At 53.7% G+C, this 24,063-nt stretch overlaps 1 protein-coding gene across 1 annotated transcript; it reads right to left on the bottom strand.

Moving 5' to 3' along the window:
• Positions 1-494: 494 nt before the first annotated feature.
• TNS4 (tensin 4) lies at positions 495-23,856 on the bottom strand. Its single transcript, XM_066263678.1, has 13 exons — positions 23,724-23,856; positions 19,658-20,186; positions 11,883-12,306; positions 10,126-10,550; positions 8,014-8,100; positions 7,573-7,698; positions 6,322-6,414; positions 6,149-6,226; positions 4,853-4,924; positions 3,813-3,981; positions 3,087-3,155; positions 2,813-2,839; positions 495-2,041 (listed from the first exon to the last, which is right to left on the bottom strand). Exons 2-13 carry the CDS (start codon positions 20,091-20,093, stop codon positions 1,900-1,902), a joined length of 2,148 nt encoding a protein of 715 aa, XP_066119775.1. The 5' UTR covers positions 20,094-20,186; positions 23,724-23,856; the 3' UTR covers positions 495-1,899.
• Positions 23,857-24,063: the final 207 nt, after the last annotated feature.

Raw genomic sequence — 24,063 nt, 5'->3', positions numbered from 1 at the left:
AACAGAAGCCGGGGTAGAACCACCCAGGCCTAGGGTGGGATGACGGGGCTACTGTCTGGTTCTCTAGGGTTGAGCTGGTAGCTTGGGGCTCATCTCAGTTCAAGGACTTTTCTGATCTTCTCTTGAGCTGCTCATGTCCCACTCACCTCTCTCTGCCCCTCAGGGAACCCGAGTGAGACCTTGGCACCAGTCAGTCATCTTTGGCCCTAGGACGCAGGGAGCACCCCAACTCGCTGTCTTCCTGACAGAGTGGCAGGGGAGGGATCAGGAAGGACTGGAGTGTCAGGCCTGTGGAGGACACAGCATGGTTTAGTAATGGTTTGTGAGTGGAAGCCAGCGGAGACCGTACTGCTGTGGCCAGGGGTGTGGGAGGGAGTGTGGCACAGGTGGTCTACTCTAAGACACAGCCGCCACCTGCCAGCTCAGGTCCCTTTCTCTGTTCAAGGCTCCATCTCTGACGGGACAGTCCAGAATGCCTTAGAACCAACTGTTGTGCAAAGACAGACACTTTATTTTCCACGTTGGAAACTCTACAGGCACCCATGGGTATATGGAGGCTCTCTGCCAATCACCAGGCTGTGACCTTTGAGAACTTTGTCTAGCATTCTGCGGTCTCCGGGGATGGGGCAGTGCCTGACCGCAGGCTGGGTGGGCTGGTCTCAGCAGGTCCTGCCAGCCCAGGGCTGCTTCAGTCCGGTTTGGTTTCCTGGGCTGAAATCATAATCTGACAGGCCCTACTTGGGCCAAAGATAATGATGCTCGGGCAGGCCCCCAGCTGGGAGGGTCTGGGAGGGGGCAGGTACTTGTTCCTCATAGAGCAAAAGCGGTCTGCTTCTCTGAGCCTCCCTTTCCACCCTCATAGCGTGGATTCTTTAGGACCCCACACCTGCGATACAAACTATCCCAGCTTCTGGAGGGCTGGGTGGGCGTGGGGGTGGGGCGGGGAAAGACCACCCAGCTTCTCGAAGTCTCTTGGAGTGGCTGCCTGTTTGCATTCCTGACTCTCTGCTGCCCCCGTGTGGCTCGGGAGAGCAGGGACCTTGCTGTCCCCACCCCATGTGTGGGTTACACAAGCAACACTAGGGGATCTGTGACACTAGAAGGACACTTGCTTATCAAAAAATTAAAAGAAAAGATGGGGCTTTGACCCTCATTTGCAATAGAGGAGATTAGACATCAAAAATGTGAGGACAGTTGGGTTGGCTCTAACCATGGGGGCAAGTTCCCCCTTGCTAAGCTGCTTCAACACCCATGGCCACTTGGCCTGAAGAACTCAGGGCAGGGGATTCAGCTTTGTCCCGGGAACAGCTGTCCAAGAAGCCGTTAGGGAAGTGGGGAAAGGAACAGATATGGAGGGAAAGAGAGCCAGTCCATCCCTCCCTTTGTCCTCAATCTTTGCATCCATCTGCTCCCAGGCCAGCCTCTGAGCTGGGGGGGGGGGGGGGGATGCGGTCCAGTCTGACTGGCTCCGGTCCGACTGGCTCCTGCTGTTTGCGTGAAACAGGGTCAGAGTCTCTAGCTTAGGCGGCTGGGTCAGTAGTGTCCAGGCTGATGGAGTCACGTGTCCTCAGAGGTTGTTTTCATGTGGGGGTCCTCAGAGTGAGTGTGCCTTAGAATTACAGGGAACTCGTCCAGATGCCCACCAAAGTCTGAGAAGAACAGCTGATCCTGTCTCTTGGCCTCCTTTCCTGGGTGAGGAAACTGAGGCCCAGGTGGGTCTGGACGAAGGTCACTGCTGAAAGTCATAGTAGGTTCAGGGGTTTCAACTTAGTCCCATTCTCCTTCAGTCTAACACGTTGGTCCTTCAGTGTGGCTACGGCCGCTTGCTTGTTCAGGGGGTGGAGGGGATTTCTGAGCGAGCCCTTTGGGATATGGGGGAACACGGCAGGGAGCTCCCCTCTACATCCTCTCTGTGTCCTGCAGCAGAGCGGTCACCAGGTCTATGACCTGTGAGGTTGGCTGGACCGGGTCATACTCTGCGAAGAGGTGGCACACGTTCTCCTGGGATTCGGTCTGGCTTTTGGCCACAAACCCAAAGACCCTGGTGGGAGAGGGCAGTCTGAGTGAGGAGGCGAGGCCCAGGGGAGCACCTGGCGGGGAGGGGGAACTCAGCCCACACTGGTCCTCCCTGCCCCCTCCTTAGCCAAGTGGCCCGGCTCCTCATTACAATGGGAGCTCTCTGAGAGGGGTGTGTGTCTCCCTGTCAGACTGGGAGATCCCTGAGTTCAAGATCTGGGTTTTCCTAATTTTGAAATGGGGCTCCCTGGGGACAGGGACCTATGTATTCCCCATCAGAACGGGGAGGGTAAGGGTGTGTCTTGGCCATCAGACAGGACCTTCCCTACAGATGGAGGCTCCCTGAGGTTGGAGCCTGTGCCTTCTCCATCACACTGGAGGCTCCCTGAGGGCCAGGGCCTGTGCTGACCCCATCAAAGCCACGGGCTCTTAACCCTTTGAGTGGCACGAACGTTCATGTACGTCCTCGTGCCTCCTGACCATTCAGAGTACGATGTGAAAGGCAACATTAAAAATAAGGCAAATGTAAGATCTTCTTGTTTCTATAAATTGGTTATCAGAAAAACGTGATTTTAAGTTAATAAAACTGTAACTGGAACTAATTTCATTTTTTGAAAAAAAAAAATCAAACACCTCACTCCTGGGGGTCAGCGAGAAGGAAAAAAAACTCACTACACAAAGGGTTAAGGTCAGGACGGGGCCTCCCCCCTTCCCTAATTCCCTCCCCATGTTGGGTTGGGGGCCCTGCCACCCGGAGACTCTATGGTGACCGGCTGAGTGGACAGGAAGGCCTTACCAGGTAGGCTTGCAGTACTTCTGCCACCTGTGGGGAGGAATGCAGACAGTAGTGAGTACTGAGGCTTTGCTCCTGCCATGGACTCCAGAGCAGGGGGCAGACGGCCAGCTGTGTCCCCACCCCCACCGCGCCTCGCCTTCCCCTCTTTCTGTTGTTCCTGGCCCATGAGGTTCACAGGCTCTGTCTGGGATCCCAATCCCAGAGCTGGATGGAAACTTCAGCGGGCGGCTTGGCCCTGGGCGGCCGTCTTCATTTGGCCCAGCCTTGAACTTACTTCTGCTGCTCGGGGTCCATGCCACAGAAGCGCAGGGTGGTGAGGGGGTAATGGCGCCTGAAAAACAGCCTGGGAAGAGGCAGGAGGGAAGGGCAGCTGGTGAGAACCCGTCCCAGGGTCTTGAGTGCTTCCATCGTCTCCAGCTCCCTGTCTTCTAAGAAGCCTCCCATCTGGACTCCTGACAGCCTGCTCTGATCTTTCTCACCACTGGGCCCTGGGGCACATGTTGGTGCTTCTCTCCTTTCATGGAGGGCTTCTGCTCTGTTTTTGTCCGACATACTGGGGCTTTCTGGCTCCTTTCTGCTCCCGACCCACCATGCCCTTTAACTATTTGAGGATGGGAATTACATCTTGGACATCTCATGTGTCTTCACCCAGGACTAGGTTCCTGTTAGACTAAATCCCTGCACCCAGGGACGAAGTGACCACATCCCACTGTGTCCCAGCAGTCAGCCAGAGTCTGGCTGGCAGATGTTCTATCAATGCTCAATGACTGCTGGTTGATCCCATCTCATCAGCCGCAGTGAAGGGGGCTTTGGCAGGAGGTCATTGGAGTGAGGCTTAATGAAGGCAGAGAACTTGCCTGGAGTCACTCGGCATGTCACTGACCCCGTTGGGTCCAGGACACTACACTCTGCTTTCATCACTGATCCATAACCATCTTGGCCACCCCCTCCATCTCACCCTGCCCAGCCCTGCAGCCCCAGGGTAAGGGAAGTTCCTTACTTCCTCTGGACGTCGGTCAGGGTGATGCCTTGCTGAGTAACTTTGATATGGACCACGGTAGGTGTGGGGAGGACGTCCCTCTCCAAGGTGGTGGAGATGGCCTTCCGCACGGCTAGGGCTCCGGTTAGGGTCTCCACACTGACAGAGCTCAGGTACAGGGCATGGCAGCCTGTGGGATGCAGATACTGTCCTGGGATCCTGCCAGGATCCACGGGTTGGGCGGAGGTCACCCAGCCCTGGTCCTTCCTCTGGCCAGAGCCAGGGGACGGGGTGGTTGTCTTTCTTCTTCAGAAACCCACTAGGACTCCTCTTTGAGCCACCAGGCAGACAGATGGAGACTGTGTGTGTGACTAATTTCTGATCAACCCCAGAGGACTCTGGGATTATTTGTTGCTTTGCATTGGCCTTAGCCCTGGCCCTCCAGGGCGGGCAAGGGTGGGAACGTTGCCCTGTCTGTGTATAGGGTGTTCAGGCAAATGGTTTGTCTGTCCAGATCCATGGTTGGTGCTGCCTCCAACCTCACCTACCCTTTGGAGCCCTTGTTCATTGTTGAGAGAAGGGGGAGAAGACAAGAATGGGGAGAGAGCCATTGTGTTTTCAGAGGCATATAGAGCAGGTGCTGTCACTCAGACAAGTGCTGCTCTGTGACTGGTCTCTGGATGTGAGGAGGAGGGACTTTTTCCCTGTGGAAATCTCCAGGACCCTAGAGAAGATCTCAGACCCAGAGACCACCTCCAGAGCAGGTACTGTAGATCCAAAGAGACCCCAGCACGTCTGCCTGTGCCCATGTGTGTGCAGGATGGGGTGTGAGCCTCGTCACCTCCCCACTTCCTGCCCCTCTTCCCTCTGGCCCACTGCCTGCCTGCAGCCTCTCATCTCCTGGTTTACAGGGAGGGGGAGGAATGTGGCACCTTGTTAAAGATGAAAAAATAAAACTGTGAAGGGAAACACGTGTGGACATGCATGTGTGCGTGTATGCAGGGCTGGGAGGTGCCCTCCAGGGACACAGCCAAGCCTGGAACCTCCCACGTACCACTCACCCGCAGATTTCTTTAGGCAGGAGGCCCGGCCGTCTGTAGAGGGGTCTGAAGCTCCGTCTCCACCTCCCAATTCTGAGCCAAAGTAAAGGAACAGGCCCCGAGGGACCGGGGGTGGAGTGAATGGACCCCGCTTGTAGGAACAGGCCTCATTAATCCCTTTGAACATCTCCACCTCGGCCCACGCCTTCAGGAAGTGACTGGGCTGAGAAGCCAGGTGTGATTACTGAAACCAGGCAAATGAGGCCGCTTTGGACTCCCCGACACCCGGCCCACAAGCCTTTTGATCCCTTCTTCCCCTCCTCACTCCTCCAGCCCTGGACAGCTGCAGTGAGTGACCTCATCCTCAGAGGGCCCTGACCCCCTCACTTCTTTCTGATCCACACCAAACCCAGGCCTTTCTTTGCTGAAAGTAGGGAGACTGTCAGCATCACCCCACCAGGGGCTCCCCCTGTCCTCGCCTCCTCTTCCAGAACCCCCCTCGCTGTAACTCCTGCACGCCCAGATGATCCGCTCCACCTGGGGGTGTGGCTGGGCTGTATACACTCTGGAGGCGCTTCCAATCCGGCCTGGAGTTCTGACCCTTTGTGCCTTCAAGTGAGTTACTTAACGCCTCAAGCCCTACTTTTCTCATCTGTGAAATGGGGATAATCCTAATATGTACCTCCCAGGGTTGTAGTGAGGTATGAATGGGTGAGCGAGCACCCAATACATGTTAGACCTGGAAGAAAAACTCCAACCTCCCCCAAATGGCTGATATATGCTCCTTTTATCCTCTCAAAGCAGGTGAGTATTTATCAAACTCAGGCTAAGAGCCTTGCCTGAGTTATCTCATTTAATCCCCACACCATCCGATAAGCAGGTATGGTGATGGCTGTCCCTATTTCACAGGTGAGGAAACTGAGGCTTAGAGAGATGAACATTCTCAAGTCCTCACAGCTAGGAAGTGGAGCAGTTGACAAACTCTCTAGAGCAGGCCTTCCCAAACTACGGCCCGCGGGCCGCATGCGGCCCCCTGAGGCCATTTATCCGCCCCCCACCCCCGCACTTCCAGAAGGAGCACCTCTTTCATTGGTGGTCAGTGAGAGGAGCACTGTATGTGGCGGCCCTCCAACGGTCTGAGGGACAGTGAACTGGCTCCTTGTGTAAAAAGTTTGGGGACCCCTGCTCTAGAGCATATACTTTTCACGGTGACACTGAAGTAATCTGTGAGTAAGGGGAGACGTGGCCTGTAGGAGCCTTTCTAGTGAGAACAGACTTCCGGTGCCCTGACGCTGCCTCCCTGGGGCCCAGACCCACCTTTCTGCGGGATGGTGAGTTTGCAAGGCAGGGCCAGGGCCATGATGGAGTGCTGGCACACAAAGGCAGAGAGGCTCCCTGCAAGGAAGCAGGCGGCCCGGCATGAGAAGGCCTTCCCCGGACCACCCCCCAGCCCAGGACGGCCGGGCCCAGCCCGGGGCCTGCCGGCTCACCGAAGTAGGGCTCCTCATCTGCTCCTTTGAGATGCACCCCTTTGGCAGAAGACTCAATGAGGAAGTGGCGGATAAGGTCACTGCTGTCCTCCCCTGGACAAAGAAAGAAGAAAGCATGTATGTGGATGAGAGATCAGAGCCCCGCGTTAGCCACGCCTGCCCTGGCCCATCCAGAGGTGGGCTTGCTCGTCCTCTCGCCTCTGGGACTGCAGGTAGCAGTCCCACCTCTAAGCTTCTCACAAAGGAGGTGCCAACACTTCTGCTCAGAGGTTTCTGCATCCAGCAGTTCTCCCATCAGCAGACCTTTCTCTTGTCTCCAGACCTCTCAGGGATGGTTTCCGGTGACTATTTAGATCAAATCTCAACTCTGCAGCTTAGTCTCCCCCCCCCCTCCCCCCCCCCCGTACCTCCCAGGCACTATTACCCACCATCAGATGCTCCCTTCTGGAGCCAAGCTGGCCTGGGAGGGTGAACAGTGCCTTCTGCTCGTCTCTGTCAGCCCCCAGCTTCCTCCTCTCTTTGGGCTCATTGGCAAGGCTTCCTGATAACCAACACCACCCCACTTTCTTATTTAGACTGAGAGGCGTAGGGTAGAGAAATTTTGGTTGAGTTTTCACTCTAACTTGCTGGGGTGTGTGTGTGTGTGTGTGTGTGTGTGTGTGTGTGTGTGTCCCTGGCTAACTCTCAGTGCCTCAGTTACTTAGTCTCTTTGTTGAATGAGAACTACAATCATGGGGTGTCGGGAGAGGCAGTGACCAGATACCCCACACTGTAATGACCTGCTTTCAATCTCTTCCCCCAGTGAGATTCCCTGGTGCCCTCCACAGTGCCCGGGGCGGTGCAGATGCCCCGCGGATGTGACCACAAGGAAGCACATGGTCAGCTGTCACACACGTGTTTTCACATTAGGTCCCCTCCTGATAAATCCGGTCAGGAGGGAGGTGGGCACCTCCAAGAGAGCAGCCTGGAGAGGGGCTGGGACTATCCTTCTCTTCCCACCCTGAGATTAAAGCAGGGACTCCGGGGCCTCAAGGAGGGGGAGGGGAGGGAGGAAGGCAGCGCTGTGAGGAGCTCCCAGAGCCTAGGTGCTGGAGGGCAGCTGGGAGAGTGTGGAGGCGGACCCCCCTCCCAGGAGTCATTATAGGCCTGGCCCCAGGGCCCCCTACAGCCTGGCAGCAGAGCTGGGACTAGAACCCACCACTCCTTGTTGCCTCTGAGAGGCCTTGAGGAAAGACCGAGACAGGCGCATACCTGATAGGTTCTGGGCGGGTGCTGGGGCCTCCTGCACCTTCAAGGCAAGGCCGAAGGAGCCTCGGTATGAAGAACTGTCCCTCACGACGAAAGTCCCTGGTGCCTCCTTTCTTAGCAGCTCGAATGCTAGAACAATCCTTGGGTCAGAGACAGTTACCACCCCGCCTGGACACCCTCTGTCCCCCGGCCCCATAGAGTCTTCAGAGAGCAGATGTTACAGGATCACCCTTTGTTCCCAGGAAGTCCTTTCTATTGTCTAACATCCACCATTGCTGCTGCAGTCCCTATTTCCTTAGGTCATGAGGTCTGCAGGACAACCCCCTCCTTCCCTGGACCTGCTATGGGCCATTTCCTCCTCTGCCATGACCCAGGGCCCCAACTGCAGGACCCAGACCTGATTCTTGAGTCACTCATTCCCTGAAACACTATGCTTTCTTTTACCTTGCTCTCGGGTGATGCTTGGCTTAAACCAGTATTTAGAGGTGTCCATCACAAACTTCATGGTGGGTTGCATGTCCCTGGTGGGACCTAGTGACAGACAGAGAAGGGGAACCCTGTCAGCTGGACAGAGGAGAGCTGAGGGACCTTCCCCCACACCCTGCCCAGCGGTCCCATTCAACCCACCCTCTCCTACCCCAAACCCATTGTATCTATCTCCAACTGCCTGAAGAGGCAAAATCCAGCAGAAGAATTTCAGGTCTTGGCACATCTAGGATTTAGAGGTCTTCCCTCGTATCCTTGGTAATCAATCAAAAACAAATAGATAAAATAAATCTCAGTTTAATGAGAAACAGTTTCCCAAGTCTAGTGTTCCCTGCTGGGGACTGAAATAAGGGATAAATGAGGGATTCTGAGATGCATAATCTGTTTGCTTTCACACTCTCCTCCCCCTTAGTAACCCTACAAGTTCCTCAGGGATATATTCAGTTTGGAAAAGAAAATGAAAGAAAAGGGGGAAGGAAAGGAAAACAGCAGATTTGGGTCTAGAGATGGGATTCCTGACTGATTTCCCTCCAAAAGCCCAGAGGGGACTGAGTGATCTCAAAACCTCTGAGCGTCTCTTATGCTCCCATAGCCTAGGAAGTTATAGTGAATTTTGTTGTGAGAATATTTTGCAGAATCTGATAAGATCCCAGGATATAATCAGTGATATCTTCAGGCATCACCAAACCAGGATGGGGCTCTCACCACACTAAGTAAACGTGCTCTTTGAGATGCCAAAGTGCCCATTTTCCGGGTCCCAAAGGCAGAGAACAGTAGTTCTTAATTTTAGGTATGTGAAGCCTGCTGAGAGTAATTCACAAAAACTGGACTAAAATCTGAAATGGCTAGTTCTAGAAAAAATGGTCAGAGCAGATTCAAAGGCATATGTGCTTGCGTTGACACGGCTTCGGGAGTGGACTGAGCCGGCCAGGGGTCAGCATTGCATTGCCCTCCCACCTGGAGTCACCTTGGTGCCTGTCCTGTGGCCGAGGGAGGGCCGAGAAGCAAGCCTGGGGAGGAGACGGCTGAGTGGGGAGGGCCGGAGTCCCTGGGGCTTTGCCCATGGGAAGGGAGCATGGGAGGTGGGAAGGCTTAGCCTTCGTGTTTGCTGCGTTGGGTTCTGGTTGGTTTTGCTCTTTTGGATGCCTGCAGTCCCTGACTCCGGGAAGGAGAGTGTTTGCTGCTTTGTGGTTTTCGCTGTCTGAACTGGAACGCATTGTTGCCCTTTACCCGGTCCCCCCCGCCCTGCCTGTCATCCACCAACGTCAGAGCTACGACTGACTGACTCTCCCTCACCCTCTCATGGCTTAGTCATTGAGCCTGCTGCTTCCATATCCCAAGGGTCTCCTGGCTCTGTCCCTTCTCTGTCACCTCCCTGCCCGGCCTTGTTTAGGCTCCGTTTGGGCTTGTCCGGACCATTTCATGATAAAATCCCAAATGGAACCGAATAGAAACTGCGCTCCCTGCCCAGGCCAGCCTCTGAGATTCATCTGCCATGCGAGGTGCGCCCCTGACCCTGCGGCTCTCCTGTTTGAGACCCTCTGATGCCCCCCCCCCCATTACCTTAAGGGTAAAATCTACACTTGAGCTTGGTGTTCAAAGCCTTTTACAGTCTGGTCTCAGGTTACTCTCAATGACCTCACCCCACACCCAACCTTCCAGTCATTTCCTAAGCATGCATGTGCCCCGCACCTGCATGATTGTGGCCCCTGTCCCCTCTGCTGGGAACGCCTTCCTCTCCTGCTCTGGTCACAGACTTTTCTGATCTACATTGCAGACCCAGCGAAGATGTCACTTTCTCTGAGGAACCTTTCCAGTTCTCCAGACTAAAAAGGATCACTCCTCCCTCTGTGGCCCCATAAGACTCAGAACATTTCTTTACCCCTGTGTTTACCCTTGGTTTCCATCTCTCTTCCTAGACTGTTTTCATTTCTATATCTCCGCTACTTGGCACAGAGCTAGGCGCGCAGCAAGTACTCAATGTTTTGACTGGCTATTGCAGAAACCCACTGGTACTTTGTCTGTTCCCCCAACCAAACCTTATAGGGCTTGTGTCGGCTGACAACGTACCCTCTGGGCATGCAGTGGGAGAGGCTTCTGGCAGGGCCTGGCTGTGGCTCATGGTGGCTGGACAACGGTTGCTGGCAGAAGCAGACCCGAGTCGGACAAAGTCCTGCTGTCCTGGGGTCTGTTGGGATGGGGGAGACCCTGGTTCTGGGCAGCCGTTGACTAGCACGATGGGTATGTCCACCATGGAGTTGGCGATGGATGGGGGGCAGCTGCTGGCATGCTCCTTGGCCCCTGGTGGGGAATAGGTTGCTCTGGGCTGGCCCATGCTTGGGGCGGTATTGCTGGAGACCTGGATGTCACTGGCTCTCGGACACAGGGACACGGGGCCAAGGCTGTGGAGGCTGGAGGAAGAGCTGGCTGGGCTTTCCAAGGACCTAGAAGATGACTGTTGGCTGGAGATGCTGGAGCGGAGGAGGGGCGGGCAGCTGCAAGGAGAGAGAGCGCCGGGTAGGCACATTGTTCGGGTGTTGAGCGGACAGAGCCAGGCTCTGTCATTTAGTGACCTGGGTGCCTAAGGCTTCGGTCAATAAAATACTGAAGAATCCACTCCCTATTGCCCAGAGCAAAAGGCATGCCTACCTGATCCCCAAGCAGTGCTGAAGGATACAGAAAGGTCCTTGCCCTGAAGAGTCTTTGGGCAGCTAAAGTAACCAAATGCCCTGTGTGCCCTCCCCAGCGCACAGGGGTTAGGCTTGATAGATTCTCTCTGCTTTTCCAGCAAGGCAGGTCTGACTGAGCTGTCGCACCAGACTCCCTATCACCCCATCACTCCCAAGAGCCCTGCACACAGGCGGGACCTGGGCCGGAGCATGTCTGCTCCTAATGCAGAGGGAACTCCCCGGCTGGGGGAGGGGGAGGAAGCCAGCTCTGCATGCAGCCAGACTGTTCCCGGAGCTCAGAGCCCCATGCCAGTGGGCACGGCTGTGGGAGCCCTTTCTCCTGGCCAGAGATCGCCTTGGCACAGTGGCTTTGGGATTGGCACGGAAGACAGAGGTCCTGTGGTTTGGTCTTCCTGGGCAGGATGGGTGTATGTGCAGCTATCCTGCGAGGCCTGCAGAGAGAACTGGGCCAGAGATTTTAAGTAATGCCAGGCAGGTTTGCCTCCCTCCTGCTGGGCTTTGCCAGCAACAAAGAGGAAGAGGCTCTTCTTTCGTAAATGGTTCATCCCAGGCCCCCCAACTCTATTTACATCCCTGGTTTTTGAAGTTAAGAAAAAACACAACCCTGCCTGGCCTGTGGTGGTGCAGTGGATACAGCATCTATCGGGAATGTCGGGAATGTGGAGGTCGCAGGCTTGAAACCCTGGGCTTGCCTGGTTAAGGCACATATGAGGAGCAACTGCTATGAGTTGAAGCTTCCCATTCTGTGGCCCCCTGCCCCTTTCTCTCTCTCTCCTCTCTCTAAAATCAATAAATAAAATCTTAAAAACAAAAATGAACAAAAACACCTTCCTTCAGATGGGTTGTATGAGGGCTGGAATGGATAAAGGTGGGTCTCATTAATATAACAGTCCTTTTCCCAAGAGATAGGTGTAAGTCAAGAATTTTGTGTATTGAATCATATTCTAAACGGAAGGCTTGCAATCTGAATGGCTGTGATGGCATAAAAGAGAACAGCCACTCTTTTATTTTCGATGTATGCCCAGATTTTGCTCAGACAGAGCAGGGTGTCTCTATGATTTTAGGATCTGTGTGTGTGTGTGTGTGTGTGTGTGTGTGTGTGTGGTGGAGGTAACGTTAGAAACTACAGTGACCTACCTTCCAAACACATAGCTGACATCAGACGCTGGGCTGGCTGACGGCACAGAGACCCTGCTGCCTCGCTGTGTGGCCAGGCCTCCTAGCCCCTTCTCCAAGCCTGGAGAAGCCACCAGTGGGGAGCCCAAGCCATGGGGTCCCGAGGCCTTGCTCCTCATGCAAGGGATGGAGATGGTAGGAGACGGTGGGGGATGAGAGGACAAAACCCCTGGTGGGGGAGGAGGGCGCTGGTGCCCCCTGCCTTGGTTCCCAGAAAAGATGAGGCTTTCACTGCTGCTTCGAGTCTCTCGGGGAGCGTCTCTGGAAATTAGGAGGCCGCCACTGCGTGGGGAGCCAAAAGGCGGGGTGACAGATGGGCTGGAGCAGCACTGGGGGCCATCGTGGCACCTTGATCTGGTGGACGTCACTTCGATGTACTTTATATCTTTGGGGAGAGAAGCAGAGCATTGGTGAAACCCGGGAGCCTGGACTCTTAGAACAGGAATGCTGGCAGGGTCCTGAAGACCCTCTGGTCCCCCTTCTTTTATATAAATGAGAAAACTGAGGCTCAGAGAGAAGAAACTCATTGGAATCAGAATTAACATTCAGCTCCAACTTCAGCGCCCATTGCCAAAGTCACTGTCATCCTTTGGGTGGGAGACGCAGTAGGATGAATAGGCCTGGAGTCAGACAGATCCCGGTTTCTGATCTGGCTCTGCCATTCACTACCAGAGAGCTTGGCCTAGGGCTTCATGCCCTAGAGCAGGGGTCGGGAACCTATGGCTCGAGAGCCAGATGTGGCTCTTTTAATGGCTGCATCTGGCTCGCAGACAAATCTTTAATAAAAAATAATAATAAAGTTAAAAATATAAAATATTCTCATGTATTACAATCCATTCATTTCCTACCGCTCATGTTTATGGTTGCGGGTGGCTGGAGCCAATCACAGCTGTCCTCCAGGACAACATCAAATTTTTATTGAATAATGTGTAACGTACACAGGTTGTTGTATGGCTCTCACGGAATTACATTTTAAAATATGTGGCGTTCATGGGCCCTGGCCGGTTGGCTCAGTGGTAGAGCGTCGGCCTGGCGTGCAGAAGTCCTGGGTTTGATTCCCAGCCAGGGCACACAGGAGAAGCGCCCATCTGCTTCTCCACCCCCCCCTCCTTCCTCTCTGTCTCTCTCTTCCCCTCCCACAGCCAAGGCTCCATTGGAGCAAAGATGGCCCGGGTGCTGAGGATGGCTCTGTGGCCTCTGCCTCAGGCGCTAGAATGGCTCTGGATACGACAGAGCGACACCCCAGAGGGGCAGAGCATCGCCCCCTGGTGGGCATGCCGGGTGGATCCCGGTTGGGCGCATGCAGGAGTCTGTCTGACTGCCTCCCCGTTTCCAGCTTTGGAAAAATTAAAAAAAAAAAAAAAGAAAAAAAAATGTGGCGTTCATGGCTCTCTCGGCCAAAAAGGTTCCCGACCCCTGCCCTAGAGGCTCAGTTTCCACACTTGTAAAATGGGGCGACTATATCGAACCTCTTGATGTTATAGTACAGATGAATGAGATGAATGCAGGGGGCCCAGCTCTGCACCTGGCACATAGTAAGCCCTTTGTGTGTGCCCCACTCTCCAGGCTGAAATGAGTGCTTAGCAGAGTGTGCCAGTCATGTCTTCTGATGCAGGGCATGTGAAAGCTGTTTCTACCTCTGTACCCTACCATGCAGGCTTGGTTGCACCTAGAGTCACCCAGTGAGCTTCTAAAGGTCCTAATGCCCAGGCTCCATCTTGCTCCAATTAGACCAGCATCTCTGGGTGGGCTCAGGCCTCGGGGTGTTTGCTTAGTTCCCCAGTGGCTCCAGCCTACACTGAGCATCACCACTGCGGTCCGGCCCAGCAGCGCATTACGCCTGGGAGGTGATCTGATGAGCAGAATCTCAGGCCCCATGCCAGGCCAATTGGATCAGAATCTGCAATTTTAGCAGGAACCCGGGGCTCCGGGCCCACTTTAGAGTTTGAGAACTCTGCTTTATAGCAGCAGCTCTCTGAGGGTAGGGCTTGTGGCGTTCCGAGCTGTGGAATTCTGCAGGCCAGGGCCCACGCTGGTAACCGGCACACAGCGATTGGTTATCAGGTTTGGCCCACGCTGCTGACTCACTCCAAAGCTCTTTTCATTCCCCAGTGGGGGCACCCAGGACGGACTCTTGTCCCCAGACCTTGTTCCTCCCTGGAGTGGGGTGCCCTATGGTTCTCCTCGTGATGAGGATAAACGTCCCTCTTCTTGGCCTGGGGGAGGGGAGCTGTCCCTGTGCCCTGCCGTGCTGTGCTGTTCCAGCAAAGATGGTGGGGGTGGGGGTTACTGAGCTGTCTCTGGAGGGCTGTGAGTCTTGCTGCTGGCTTCCCAGGATGGAAACTGAAGCAGAGTCGGCGGGAAACTGCACCCTCAGCTCCCATCTGCCAGCTTCCCACCCACTTGGGCTCTGGCACATGCGCCCGCCAGCTGTGACTGTGGGGCCCCTGCCTGCCCCAGCCCGCTCTGGGGCAGGGCCTTCTGGCTCTGCTCACCGTTACTGCCTCTGTCTGAGCCTGCTTGGGCCAGGGTTGGGGTGGCAGATTGCATCAGATGAGGGGGGCTGGCAGGCTGGCCTGGCCTTGCTGCTCCAGGGATGGGGACAGAGGCCTGGGTTTGTCGTCAGACGAACCTGGGTGTGAGTCCTGGCTTTTCTACTTTCCTGCCAAGAGGCAGCGGGTCCTATCCTAACCACTCCGAACCTCAGTTTCCTCATCTGCAAAGTGGGGAATCTAGAGCCCGTGTCCATAGCTGCGAAGAGGATAAAATACACAGCTGAATGGAGCCTGGAGTCTGGCCCATGGTGGGTTTCAAGGAGCATCTCCTACCTGCCTGCTTTTGGGGGCAGTACTGGCCAGACAACTAACACTCTGGCTAAGGCATAGGTGCTGCTGGTAAAGGCAGGAGGAGAATATTTGGCACAATGTACTGTGGGCTCTGAAAAAAAAAAAATGAGGTCTTGGAAAGGGGTGGATTCTTCTGGAAGGTTGGCAAGCACAGCTTGTATTTTTATAGGACTTTATAATGCTTACACCCATACTCCTTTCAAGTTCATAACAGCCCGGATGCCCAATGCCAGCAGGCACTGCTTTTCTAGAGGAGCTAACATTCATTGCACAATGTTTAATAAAGGCTGGTATTTACTAAGTGCTCTGTGCCCGCACTGTTACCGACACGTTACCTGCGTTCGTTTATTCAGTCCTCATGGTAACTGTGCCGAAGTCGGACATACTAACTCCATATAACAGATGGGAAATCAAGGCACAGAAAGGGTCAGTGAGTTATCCGGTGTCACATGGCCAGGGAGTAGCAGGGGTCCCCAAACTTTTTACACAGGGGGCCAGTTCACTGTCCCTCAGACTGTTGGAGGGCCGCTACATACAGTGCTCCTCTCACTGACCACCAATGAAAGAGGTGCCCCTTCTGGAAGTGCGGCGGGGGGGCTGGATAAATGGCCTGAGGGGGCTGCATGTGGCCCGCGGGCCGTAGTTTGGGGATGCCTGGTAGAGGAACCCGGCTCCTGCTCCTGTGCTCTGACTGGGGCCCCTTCCTGGAGGAGGGGTTCCTCTCCCAAGGCCTTGTCCTGGCTGCTTTGGGGAGGGTCTTGATCTGGGGAAGCTCTGGGCCCTTCCTCACTGGGTCACCCAAACACTACCAAAGGCCTCGCTCAGGGGGAGAGTGCAGGAGTCCTGGGGCTGTGAGTCACCTCCTGCTGCTGCCCTGGGTGAATGTAGCAGGGGGGGGGGCACAGGGGGCGCCCCACCCTGTGCCCTGGTGCAGTCACTGTTTACAGGCCCAGGGAGCAAGTCTGAGCAGTGCCCAGTGGATGCAGGCACCCCACCAGGCCAGTGGGTGGGTGGGGTCACAGTTATTAGACACCTTTCCCTTAGGATTGGCAGACAGACTTGTCTGGCAGAAATTGCTGGAAAAATAAAAAGTGGGGACCTGTTCCAAAGATGGGAAGGGGGGGAGAGAGGATAAAGAAGGGAATATGGTGTTTGCTTCTAGAAGCCACATCCCCTGTGGCATGGGGACCCTCCCCCCACCCAGGGCAAGCCTGGAGGAAACTAAGTGAGGCAGGGGCAGGAAAGCTGGGGGCAGATTCGGAGCACGGGGGAGGTGGGGTCTCAGAAGAGGGCCCCCAGCTGCCTCCAGATAGATTTATTCTGTGAAGCCCTGGAGGGTGAGATACCAGCTCCAAGCAAGAGAGAAAGGCAAGGTCATGGGCATTAGAGCCCGGAAGCCTGGGCTTTGAGGCCTGACCTATACCTATGTGACAGTGGGCCGTCACTTCCCTGTGCTGTGCGCAGCTGTAAAACGAGGTAATCACTGTTTCCTCCACAGGGCAGATGCTGGGATCATGCGTTACCAAAATCTTTCTGTGTGTACAGGGGAGGCAAGAGTAGGTTTACAGTCGTGAGGACATGAAGCACAGCTTATTCTTGTATTAATTATTGTATTCTTTTCCATACGAACAATTGTAAACCTATTTTTGCCCCACCCTGTATTTGGGGGAGGGACCAACATGGGATCGCCAATATTTAATTTTTAATTTTGCCAAGCTGGGAAGGAAGGAGAAATGGTGAACATCTGCCAGTACCACAATTATGGGATGTCTTCCCTTCGACACCCCAAAAGTTGGAAAAATGAGAGTGCAAACGAAGGAGGTGTGTGTGGTTATCTGCATGAACTATGTGTAGTTGGATGAAAACTCACCATGGTGCCCAGAATTAGCTACATAGCCCTGGGCCAGGGGGAGCTTGCCTTGTCACCAGTAGTAATGGTCTGAGGGGAGGGGTGTGGGGGGGTCACGACGCACAAGAAAGTACAGCTCAGCACAGTGACACACAGGTGCTTGCACAGAACTTTCTAACAGGGAGCTGACTGGGAATCAGGAGGTAGTGAGCTCCCAGACATTCCAGGTATCCAAGTGCAGGTTAGAGGAGAGGATTAAAAAAATCTCACCAGAAGGAGCTAGAACAGAGGAGGAATCTTCTTTGGGACTCTGACCACTGCTGCCTTCCTAGCACCCAAGTGAGGTGGACACATCCTTATGATGGCAGGTCACACCCAGGGCACCTGAGAACAGACTACGACCCATGTGTTCCTTGGAGGAAGGGCCCAGTTGTCAACATCCCTTCCCCATGCATGTGGATGCTCCCCAGAGACTGGTCTCAGCCCCGCTGACCTCGAGTGTGTGGAACTCCTGCCTTGGGGCAGGAACATTAAAGCCCCAGGTTTGCTCCTGCCAATGGTAATTAGGCCCAAACCACGGACTTTGCAGGGGCATGCCCAGAGCTGGCCTTAAGCAGCAGGAAGACTCCTGAGAGCTGGAGGCAGTTTTTTTTAACAAGCCTGGCAGGCAGTACTCGGTGGGAGGAACAGAAGGCGGGTCAGGAGCCCAGGCGCCAGAGGACCTGTGTGCTGGGCTCCCTCTTACCCCACACCCTGACCCTGTCCTGAGGCTGGTCCTAAACGCAACCCTAGTGTTTAATAAAGCAGGCACCATTTATAATGACTCACTGTGTGCCAGGATTAGTGATAAATACCCAACAAGTGTTATTTCTTTTAATCTCTACAACGCCCTTTGAGGTAAGAACTCATTTATATTTTATGGACAAGGAAGCTGAGACACAAAGAAGCGAAGTAAACAGCTTGTGTGAGGTTTGTCCCCCACCCCAGAGGTGACTCCAGAGGTGAGACTAGGTTAGGTCTTTATTCAAGTCTATCAACCTCTGTTTTCTCAACTGTAAAATGGGAATAAAATAGTAATCTCATGGAGGTGAATTGGGAAGATTAAAGGTACTACTATAAAGTGTTCAGCACAGTGCCTGGGTATAAGTGCTCAATAAGTAGAAATGCTCATGGATCCTATCTCTAATCCTAACCATGCCCAAGCTGACTATTGAAATCCCCGGAAGGCTCAGTCTCCCAGCTTGTCTAATGGGGCTGCTGCTCTTTGATCTTCATTTTTCAAAACATACTTAAAAATCTTTGGGAAACTAAAGCCAGATGTAGGGCTTTCTAGATCTCCTGGGCTTCAGTGGCGTAATGGAGATGGCTAATAACTTGGGAGAGCTAATTGTTAATTTTCAGGATTTTGTCCAGGTGGTTGCTAAGCTCAGCCACTATTAAAAATTAAACGAGGCCCTGGCTGGTTGGCTCAGTGGTAGAGCGTCGGCCTGGTGTGCAGGAGTACCGGGTTTGATTCCCGGACAGGGCACACAGGAGAAGCGCCCATCTGCTTCTCCACCCCTCCCCCTCTCCTTCCTCTCTGTCTCTCTCTTCCCCTCCCGCAGCCAAGGCTCCATTGGAGCAAAGTTGGCCCGGGGCTGAGGATGGCTCCATGGCCTCTGCCTCAGGCGCTAGAATGGCCCTGGTTGCAACAGAGCGATGCCCTAGATGGGCAGAGCATCTCCCCCTGGTGGGCATGCCTGGTGGATCCCGGTCGGGCGCATGCAGAAGTCTATCTGACTGCCTCCCCGTTTCCAGCTTCAGAAAAATACACACACACAAAAAAATTAAATGATAGCCTGACCAGTCGGTGGTGCAGTGGATAGAGCATCGGACTGGGATATGGAGGACTCAGGTTCAAGACCCCGAGGTCGCTAGCTTGAGCATGGGCTCATCGGGTTTGTGCAAGGCTCACCAGCTTGAGCCCAAGGTCACTGGCTCGAGCAAGGGGTCACTCGGTCTACTGTAGCCCCCCAGTCAAGGCACATATGAGAAATCAATCAATGAACAACTAAGGAACCGCAATGAAGAATTGATGTTTCTCATCTCTCTCCCTTCCTGTCTATCTGTCCCTATCTGTGCCTCTCTCTGACTTTCTCTGTTTCTCCCACAAGAAAAAAAAATTAAATGATATATAATTACAATGAAATAACATATATTACAAACAGAAGTAATGAATGCTCAAAATTCACTATATCCTAATGATTTTACTATTTATACCTGCTGTATTAGTCCGCTACTGTGAATCTCTTTCCAGTGCCACATTCAGTGACTTCATGATGGTAGCTTGAAGTTGGCCAGGGTGGAAGGGTTACACCATGGAAACTGGTAAATGCTTCATATCAGGGCTCTCCCCTACCCCACAGGAAGCCAGTTGTTAAACATTTATTAGCACACTACTGCTTAAACACAACAGGGTTACCGCCCTACACGGATTGAAATCTATGTCTCTCCAACCCCACTACTTCCAGCTTGGGCCTCTCCGGAGTAACACTCCCCTAAACAGGGACAGGGGTTCAGATAGAAAGCCTAAAGAAATTTTAAGGGGCCCAGGTTAAGACTTAAGGAGAGATACCATAGGATATTGAGGTTCAGGGACCCCACATTTATTGAGCTCTTATTTATAATGTATGGCATTGTATACCTAATATATACATATGCTATATATGTATAGCATATATATACCTAATATATATATGCTATATATAATGTGCATATATTATATATGTATTTATATATAATTTAAATCCTCTGAAAAGCCACATAAAACAGGTATCCATCACTTTCCAAACTCGGAAGCCAAACAGAAGTGGATAGTAAGGGAAACTTGCATTTATCCCTTTTGTACAGCAGGGAAAACAGAGAAGTTAAGTAAATTGTGTAAGGCTGCATGTCATCTTCCAACAGGACACTGCTGCCTGCCCCTCTGATTCTGTAGAAAAGTCCCTCTGCATGAGGTCTGGTCCCCACGCCCCACCCTGCCCTTGTGCCCCTGTCCTTACCCAAGGCTTCGGGTTCTTCTTTCTTTTTCCTTGAGGTAGTGTTCTGGGTGGGCTCCGCCCATGGGCCGCCAGGTCCTGGGGGGAGCAGCTGGAAGGTGGGGTCCAGTTCCAGAATCATCTGGTTGAGGCTCTCCAGTGAGAAGTCGATGTAGGAGTCAAGGTCCTCCAGGGCCCCTGAGTGCTCTTCAGGGGACCGCAGGAGGCAGCTGGCTTTGGCTTCAGCTTGTGGGGCCTGCTGGAGCCTGTTGGGAGGCTCTTTGCAGGGCATGGGGGCCAGCAGGGCCTGGGCCCCCCAGCTTTCTGTGGTATAGTAAGGGCACTGGGGTGGCAGGCTGGGGCTGGGTGCTGGGTGCAGGGCCCTCCTTGGTTCCTCACAGGGAGCCAGGTGGGCCACATGGCCTCCTACCAGCAGGGGGCTGGACATCACCTGCGACATGGTGGGGGCAGTGACCCGGCTGTTTACCTCTGGCTTCCAACTAGCCTCACTTATATCCCAGAGATGTCACTTGCCAACCAGGAGCTCCAGGACCTGAAAGAGGCCAGGGGTGGGAGCTTAAGTGACTTTTGTAGCTGAAGCCCCCGCCTCCTCTCCCCCCAGACATTCATCATTGAAAAGCATGGATGCTGGAGCCAGACTGCCTGGGTTTGCTTCCTGGCTCCACCTCTTACTAGCTGTATAACATTGGGCAGGTTAATTAACTTCTCTGTGCCTCTGTTTCTTTATCTATGAAACGAGTTATATTTGTCACATGCTTAGAATAGCGCCTGGCACATACTAAGTATCTACACATTATTGTTAAATAAAATAACTTCAATAGAAGTTTATTAAATTTCTGCTATGACCCAGCTAGTATTTGTTGAGTAATTGCTGTGTGCAATAGGCACTGGTGTTTATACACAAAGTCTTTTAAAATCTTCATAACAACCCTATGGGGTAATACTATAATTATTACCATATTACAGTGTGAGAATGGAAACAGAGAGGTAAGTAACTTGCTCAAGGGTGAATGGCCAACAAGTGTTGGAACAGGACTGGATCCCAGGCTGCCTGATGTCAGAGTTCCTGTCTTTAACTGCTACGCTACATGGGTCAGTGTGTGAAACAGACAAGTAAGCAGGTGAGCAATCAAAAACAGTATCACTAGGAAGGAGAGGAAGCACAGGGGACTCTGTAGGCACTGGTGGGGAAGTCAGGGAGGACTTCCTGGAGGAAGAAACATATAAAGGGAAACAAGAAGGAATAGCAGGAGCTAGCTGGCCAGGCAGGTGGGGGTGAGAAAGCAGGTGTGTTCAGAGGCCTCACAGATAGGGGAGATCAGTAGGCATTATTGAGACCCCAGGAAACAGGGAGCGCCTAAGGTAGATGGAGGGAAAGATGGGTTGGGGGAGGCAGGCTGGCCAGACCTTGCAGAGCTTTGCAGGCTGGGCTCAGTAGTGCTATCTCAACCCTGAGGACAAGGGGGAGCTACAGAATGGTTTGGAGCTATGAAGTGACATCATCAGATGATATTCACTCCCTGGGGCGGGGGGCTCATTGAGGAAAGAAATGTCTCAAGTGCCTCATTTCCTTTACCGTGGAAAGTTCTTCTTATTGTCTAACCTTAATATCCCAAGTTAGTACATTCCTACAGGTGAGGCTGGGGTGGAGGTAAGAGGTTCTGGTACTGAGGCTGCCAAGAAAACTATAAGGAGCTGAGACATGCTGGTCACACTGTCACTGCCTGCCCTGAGCCTCACCACTTGGCCCCTGAAAGTCCCCAGCTCTATTTTTCCCTTTTCTCAAAATGTTTCTGTCACATCCTGCTTTGGAGTCAGACCCCCAGTGCTGGGAATGGCATTGGGACCAGCCACTGGCACATGAAAAAAATGTGGACTCGAGTCCAAAGATTCAGATTCGATTTTGAAGTCTGAAGATTCAGATTCGATTCCTAGCTCAAACAGTTCCTTAAGGTGTAATCTGATCCTTAGTTTCCTCATCTGTGAGATGGACAGAAGAATTCCTGCCCTGCACCCTCCCAGAGAGTGACATGGAGCCAATGAGGCTCTGCTGGGGAAAGCAGTTGGACAACTCTGAATACTCCTTAGAAATAAGGGCTTGTCTAGAGTATAACAACTCCCTAAGAATAAACAATAGTAGCTCCCACTCACGAGCATTCACCATGTGTCAGGTACTGATCTCTGTGTATTACGGATAATAACTCTTCCTCTCTCACAATCCTAGGAAGTACTGCTCCCCTAGTACCAGCCCATTTTACAGACGAAGATACTGAGACTCAGAGGGGTTAAGAAATCTGCATGGGCTGCTCACCCAGAAAAGTGATTATAGCTGGGATTCAAACCCAGGCTGTGGGACTTTGGACTCTTAACTCCTGTACCACATTGAGTTCAAATGCAGAGGGACATCTGAGGTCCAGCAAGGGTATACGATTTGCCCAAGTCACACAGTAAGTTAATGAGAAAAGCCAGGCCCCTCTTCTCCTCCCCGGCTCCTGAAGGCCCCTGCCAGACTTCTCCTTGGCCGGGTCCTGGAGGGCTTGGCGCCTCCCAGGCTCCTGAAGCCATGTCTATAAATGGCAGTGGAAGGGAATCGGCCTCTGAGCTCCTTCCTGGGGGCAGCTGAGGACACCAGGCTGTGGCTTTTTCCTCACATGCTCTGAGAGGCCTGGGTTTGCTGGGGCAGGATCCCGGCATACCCTGCAGGGTTTTTGTCTGGGGCTCACAGAGAAGGCTGGGCTTGTCGACTTTATGGAGTACACTGGGGCCTGGTTCTCCCCCCAGGATTAGGACCCAGGATGTCTGCCTACTGATTTGGGAACTGCTTTTTGTACCACTCTGGGCAGGTGTCCTTTCCTCTCTGCACTTCAGCTGTCCCATCTATATAATGGGGCCGTTATAATAACATAGTGAAAACGTACTCACTTCATTTTCTCAACGGTGCTGTGAGGAGAGTACCCTTACTGTGGGACTAGAGGGGGTCAAGGGATTTCCTCAAGGTCACACAACCCATAGAACCCAGTGGTGGGATTGGGATTTGAACCCGGGTGGTCGAGGCTCTCACACCTATACCTCTGCTTCATAGATTTAAGACCCCTTTCACTTCTTCCCCTCCTGGGACTCTGTAATCCATGGCACAGGCTGGGAGGGCTCTTTAACAGTCCCTGGATCACCCTGGACCTCCCTGGGCAGGGGCTGGGCTCCCTCCTCTATTCCTGGACATGCTGCCCCACCAGTGCACTTTGCTGGCTCTTTTGCTCCTGTTCTAAGGGGGAGGGGAGGGTCCCTGGAGCTCAGGACTCTGTGTGTGTGTGTGTGTGTGTGTGTGTGCGCGCGCCCGCGGGCGCAAACAGGAGGTGGGGTGGGGGTGTATAGTGGGCAGGGAAGGCTCCAGCTAGCTCAGCCCTGTTTATGAATCCCTCCCACCCACAGCCCGTTCAGATTTGTATATAAATCTCTTTGTTTCCGAGGGCTCTGGAGGCAGGGGATCATGCTACCTTGGCAAATCTTTTCTGCTTCATTGCCAACCTGCTCTCCTTCCTACAAGCCCAGGTCAACAAAAGAAGACAGTGGAAGGGAGTAAGGCCTGAGTCCCCCCAAAAGTCCCCTGCCTTAATACCCAGTGTCCACTCAACCCCTGTCCTGGAAGAGTGGCCTCTTATTGTCCCATCCCCTCCTCTCAGACCGAGGGACAACCGAGACTTGCAGGACCAGTTGAAGGCCATGGTCCCCACCTCTGGGGCTCAGGGCCAGGCTGGGAGGCAGGAGGCCTGGTTCAGTGCCCATTCCCTTCTCAAGTCTCTATGAACTTGGGCAAACCTCTTCCCCTCCCTACACCCTGGTTCTTTCATCTGTACACCAAGGGGTACAGATCGACGCCCTCGAAGTGCTGAGCCCTGGGCCTGCGCTTCTGAAGCCCCCTCGCTCTCATCCACAGCCTCTTCCCCATTTCTGTCCACCTTCCCTCTGAGCCCAGCGCCCCAGAAGTGGAGAAGCAGAGGGCAAAGGGTTAAATGAGTCGGGCTGGGAAGGTGCCCAGTCTCTCCTGCTCCTTAAAGAATAAGGCACCTACCTGGTGTCCAGGGTGGGCAGGAGCTACGTTCACTCCTGGCTCTTGGGATCAAGACAGCTCAGAGACCAGGTGAGGAGTCAGGGGAGGTGCAGTTCACCGCAGTCCCGCCTTAAGAGCACCCGCTATCCTGCCCTCCCTCCTCCCCTGAGGGCCCTACACGTGGCTGCACAGCCGGCAGGCCCCACCCCTCCCCGTGTCCAGACGGCTCAGGTGGGGCTGGCCCAGGCACAAGGAAGGGACACATTGGTGGTGGCCTGGCCTGAGGAGGGCTGGGGCTCCCAAACCCCCCTGCTTCACCGCCACCCCCTGCTTTGCCCGCCCCCCCCCCCATGTACACCAC

Source organism: Saccopteryx bilineata, chromosome 2 (assembly GCF_036850765.1).
Source record: "Saccopteryx bilineata isolate mSacBil1 chromosome 2, mSacBil1_pri_phased_curated, whole genome shotgun sequence".
NCBI classification, from domain to species: domain Eukaryota; kingdom Metazoa; phylum Chordata; class Mammalia; order Chiroptera; family Emballonuridae; genus Saccopteryx; species Saccopteryx bilineata.
The sequence above is the reverse complement of the archived record's forward strand: the minus strand, read 5'-3'. Positions and strand labels throughout refer to the sequence as shown.

Coding starts and splice junctions, on each gene's coding strand:
- TNS4 (XM_066263678.1), bottom strand. CDS start 20,093: ATGTCGCAGGTGATGTCCAGCCCCCTGCTGGTAGGAGGCCATGTGGCC. Junction 8,101..10,125: donor TCCCACTGCATGCCCAGAGG/GTACGTTGTCAG, acceptor GTCTGTCACTAG/GTCCCACCAGGGACATGCAA. Junction 2,840..3,086: donor ATGGACCCCGAGCAGCAGAA/GTAAGTTCAAGG, acceptor TCCTCCCCACAG/GTGGCAGAAGTACTGCAAGC.